At 38.7% G+C, this 4614-nt stretch overlaps 1 protein-coding gene across 1 annotated transcript; it reads left to right on the forward strand.

The window, feature by feature from the left end:
* Positions 1–2684: 2684 nt before the first annotated feature.
* On the forward strand, positions 2685–3314 carry LOC145999257 (uncharacterized). The gene has a single exon (XM_083136193.1). The coding sequence runs from the start codon at positions 2685–2687 to the stop codon at positions 3312–3314; it is 630 nt and encodes a 209-aa protein (XP_082992319.1).
* The last annotated feature ends 1300 nt before the right edge of the window (positions 3315–4614 follow it).

The following is a 4614-nucleotide window of genomic DNA, read 5'->3' on the forward strand; positions in this document are numbered from 1 at the left end:
TCATTTGAGATGATGCACTCTCTCTCTCGTAAAACAATGTGATATTGTTTACAATAGTAAGTAACCACTTATCAGTCATCACGTAGTAAAGCGATTCTATTCAGTTTATAAATAGCACAGAGTTACTCCACAAAAAAATACAACCTCCTTATTTGGTTATATACATATTATACATGACAAGAAGATAGAAGTGTCAATCAAAACCCACTTACAAGAAAAAATAATGCAAGTCGATTTGTGGACGAGCTCTGTTTAATTCATGAACAGGTAATAGTCGTGTTTTAATAACGTCAAATAGTAGTTATGACAAGCTGTTTTGTCGAATATTGTGGAGAAAGATCTCAGTTGACGATTTATTTTACAGGAGGCTACTCAAGTCCCAAGTGGGAAATAATACAATGTAATAATTTATATTTTTTTGCATATGTTAGCCATTGTCAGTGGCATGACGATGTAATCATCAATAGGCCTATGTTTGCTAATTCAAATCCTTATCAATTTTCAGGCATAATAAATCTCTGAAGGGTAGTCTTAAAAAAATATACAAAAATGTTAACTATGGCCCAGAATGTTTGTAATACCAAAGCACCATTGCAACTATATTGTAACTAATTTATAAATATGTGTCGGACTATACGAGTAGATTGGAATATGTTGTAAGTGAAATGTAACTATTCTATTATTCTAATGATTTTATTGCGAAATATTTACTCACCATAGGTGTGCGCACCGGGGGGGGGGGGGGGGGGGCAATTGCCCGCCCTAATCATTGACGTCCGCAGATTTTTTTTCCACGGAGAGACAAGCAAGGTATTTTTTTATGGGGCATATTATCCCGATAATAGAGTTGCCCCCTAAAACACACCCCTTCAATTTGAAATTACCGCATTAATGTAAATTACTATGAAATCAAATTATACGTGTGAAATATATAATTTTAGGTTGACATTCGATTTCTAAGGGGGAGGTGTGGCCATCCTTGCCCCCCCCCCCCCCTTCCAGACGTCCATGTCTCTCCTACATTATTGTACTCTCACCTAGAAATTTAGTGGAGAGGAATCTTATCGCCGTTATTAAACGATATTATATTCTTAAAGAAAATCAAGTATTTTCAAGCCAATTAAAGTTCGTAGCAATTACAGCGGAAGGGGGTGCAGTGTCAAAACAACAGGGGAGCAATTCTAGGGGGGCAAAACGTGAGGTAAAAGAAAGCAAGACTAACAGAATCTAAGAGAAGCAGGACAAAAGAATACTCAAGATGAAATTAGTTTCCACGTCTATATTGCATTATTTCTTCCAGACGGCCAAGAGCACCTGCAGGGTGCACAGATGGGCAATTGCCCCACCTCGATATCAAATTTCATACAAATAAAAATACATTTCGTAAAATTTTCTTGCTTGCTTCGCTCGCAATATCTGCTTTTCTCACAGCCTTGTCAAGTTCAGAGCCAGCCATAGGTAGGAGGCTATGGGAGTTGGCCCTGGGCGCCAAACGATCTAAATAAAAAATGTAAAAGAAAATGCCACGGCGCCCCATGAAATTTTTTGTCCCCATTTTAAATCAATATTGTTTTGAGTTTGTAAATATTTGGATCTAAAGAATTTCTTGCTCCCTTCGCTCGCAGTTTTTTTTCCTTTTCTGTAATGCGTTGCAAATTACCAGAGAGAGATATAACTACTAAGTACTTCGGACTCTTACTGCTAAGAAGTTTTGTCTTACATGCATGAACACAATTGTTTGGAGGAAAAGGAGCGCTGCACATTTCAGACACCATTTATTTATTTATTTTCGTTATGGTCTCTATGTTGCTGTATTAAACACATACATACACCAATCAATACAATGAAACTAGAACAGTTAGATAAAATGTTTTTTTTTTCTTTCCCGACTGAACTTTCATCAATGCTTTTGCCCCGGCTAATCAGAGGGTCTGCGCACGCTTATGTTACTCACTTGTGAAAGACTGTGAAGGTGTGTAATGCAAATTTGGAGACTCGAACGTGGAACCTTCCAATGCTAGATCGTGTGGCGACCAATGAGGCAGCAAAGATATTTTCCTTTCTACTTTTGTTATTTTACCTCCCTTTTCTGTCTCTTGCATTGATCGTGACGATTAGAAAAAAGGATGAGTTGATCAGACGCTGATAGGGCAAACACAGTGATACACCCTTCCCTGACCAGGGTTCGAACCTGGGAACGTTGACTTTGAAGCGCTTTACGTTCACCACTCATTTTAATTCTTTTTAACAACAAAGGAAAATCTAAACGCGGTAGTTTCTCTGTCTTTCATATACAGGGTGTGGTCAATAGTCTGGACCGGGCTAAATATCTCATAAACCGGGTTTGTGTGTGATCGGATGTCAGTTGGTATCAATGTTAGTGGGAGGGAGAAACGTTATGACGTGGTTATGGTGGTCGTCCGCCATCTTGGTGGCGGCCATCTTGGATTCAACTTTCTTATTTCAAATGGCAACATGGTCGTGTGACATATCAGAAAACATTAGCTTTTCATGAGGAATTGAATGGCAAAGTTAGTTTTTCAGGAACATCAACGGTGTTGAAGTTATTCGCGAATTTAGGGTATAATGTGTTAGATTTTGTATGTCATTTGTATGATATGTGAAGCGTTGTATGACACAAAAATTGACTGTGTTTCATTTTTTTTCACAGGTAGGACCATAACATGTTAACTCGTGAGGAGAGAATTGAAACCATCCTTTCCGCTGGAGGACGCAGTTCAGCAGTAATAGCTGCTAACTTCAACGAGCAGCATCCTAATCGCGACCCCTTGACGGACAGTGCTGTGCGAAAACTAATCCGCAAATTTCGTGCAACGGGAAATGTGGACGATTTACCTCGATCAGAACGACCACGAACTGCGACTGATCCAGACACATCAGCAGCCGTATTGGGAGTATTGGTGAAGAGTCCGACAAAGAGTGTGAGACGTCTATCACGTGAACATAATGTTAGTGTCAAAAGTGTTCAAAGAATCCTGAAAAGGGAAAAGTGGCACCCTTACAAATTACAGCTGAAACAGAAATTGTCAGAGGATGACCCTGATAGACGAATTGAGTTTTGTGAGTGGGCGTTGGCCCAGATTGCACGTGACCCATTGTTCCCTCATAACATTGTTTTCAGTGATGAGGCAAATTTCTACGTCACAGGCGAAGTAAAGATGCAAAATGTTCGGTACTGGGCAGACACAAATCCCAATTGGATAGATGCAACCAAAATGCAAGGTGGTGGTAAGGTTATGGTGTGGTGTGGTATATGGGGTGAGAAACTTATTGGACCTATCTTCATCGATTGAAACCTGGATGCTGCAAAGTATGAAGATATGCTGGAAAGCACTGTTATGCCACTTTTGTTAAATGAAGAAGGGACATTTCCTCCATATTGGCAACAGGATGGCGCACCTCCACATTATGGTCGTGATGTTGTAGGGTGGCTCAATGAACAGTTTCCTGGTAGCTGGATAGGTCGGCGTGGACCAGTTGATTGGCCTGCACGGTTTCCCGACTTGACACCTTTAGATTTCTATCTTTGAACTAACTAACTAACTCTCTAGCCTTCTTAAACCCGTAGGTTCATGGCTGCAGCAACATAGGCCTTCCATCTGTCCCTATCTTGAGCAAGATCTATATACTCTTTCCCATCCCTACCGATTTCCTTTAGGTCCATCTCAACGTTGTCCCTCCATCTTCGTCTTGGCCTTCCTACAGGTCTCTTACCATCTGGTTTCCCAACAAGAATTCTGTAAACTCCTCTTTCCTCTCCCATTCGTGCCACATGGCCTGCCCACCTAAGTCTTCTTGATTTAATTATTCTAATAATATCTGGACATGCGTACAATTTATGTAGTTCTAAATTATGTAACCTTCTCCACTCACCTGTCTCCTCATCCCTTTTAGGTCCAAAGATTTTCCTAAGGATCTTATTTTCAAATACTCTCAATTTATGTTCCTCTTTCAATGTAAGGGACCAAGTTTCACACCCATATAATACTACAGGCAAAATTACTGTTTTGTATATTTTAACTTTTAGTTTCTTAGATATTAAACGAGAAGACAAAAGTTTATGAAGGGAGAAGTAACATGCATTTCCTGAATTAAGCCTACTTTTTATTTCCTCTTTAATATAATTTTCATTTGTTAATATTACTCCTAAGTATTTGAATTTGGAAACTGGTTCAAACGAGTTGTTATCAATAATTAGATTTTGATTATTACCTAACACTTGGTTTCGGCCTGTAAGCATATATTTAGTTTTCTCTTTGTTAACTTCCAAACCTATCTCTTTAGCAGTTTTGAAAAATATTTTAGCATTATTCTTAATTGTATTCACATCATCCCCCAATAAGTCTACATCATCTGCATATGCTAACAACTGAGTCACACCATTTAATTTTAGTCCTTCTTTAGTTTCTCTTACCTTCCTTACAGCATATTCTAAGGTAAAATTAAAGAGCAATGGAGATAATGCATCTCCTTGTTTTAACCCATCATGAATTGTAAATTTGTCAGACATATTATTACCCACACGAATTTTACTTTCTGTTTCACTGGTGCATATTTTTATCATACTAACAAGCTTCTTAGGTATTCCAAACT

The sequence above is a fragment of the Lepisma saccharinum genome, chromosome 15, assembly GCF_977018435.1.
Source record: "Lepisma saccharinum chromosome 15, izLepSacc3.1, whole genome shotgun sequence".
NCBI classification, from domain to species: domain Eukaryota; kingdom Metazoa; phylum Arthropoda; class Insecta; order Zygentoma; family Lepismatidae; genus Lepisma; species Lepisma saccharinum.

Coding starts and splice junctions, on each gene's coding strand:
- LOC145999257 (XM_083136193.1), top strand. CDS start 2,685: ATGTTAACTCGTGAGGAGAGAATTGAAACCATCCTTTCCGCTGGAGGA.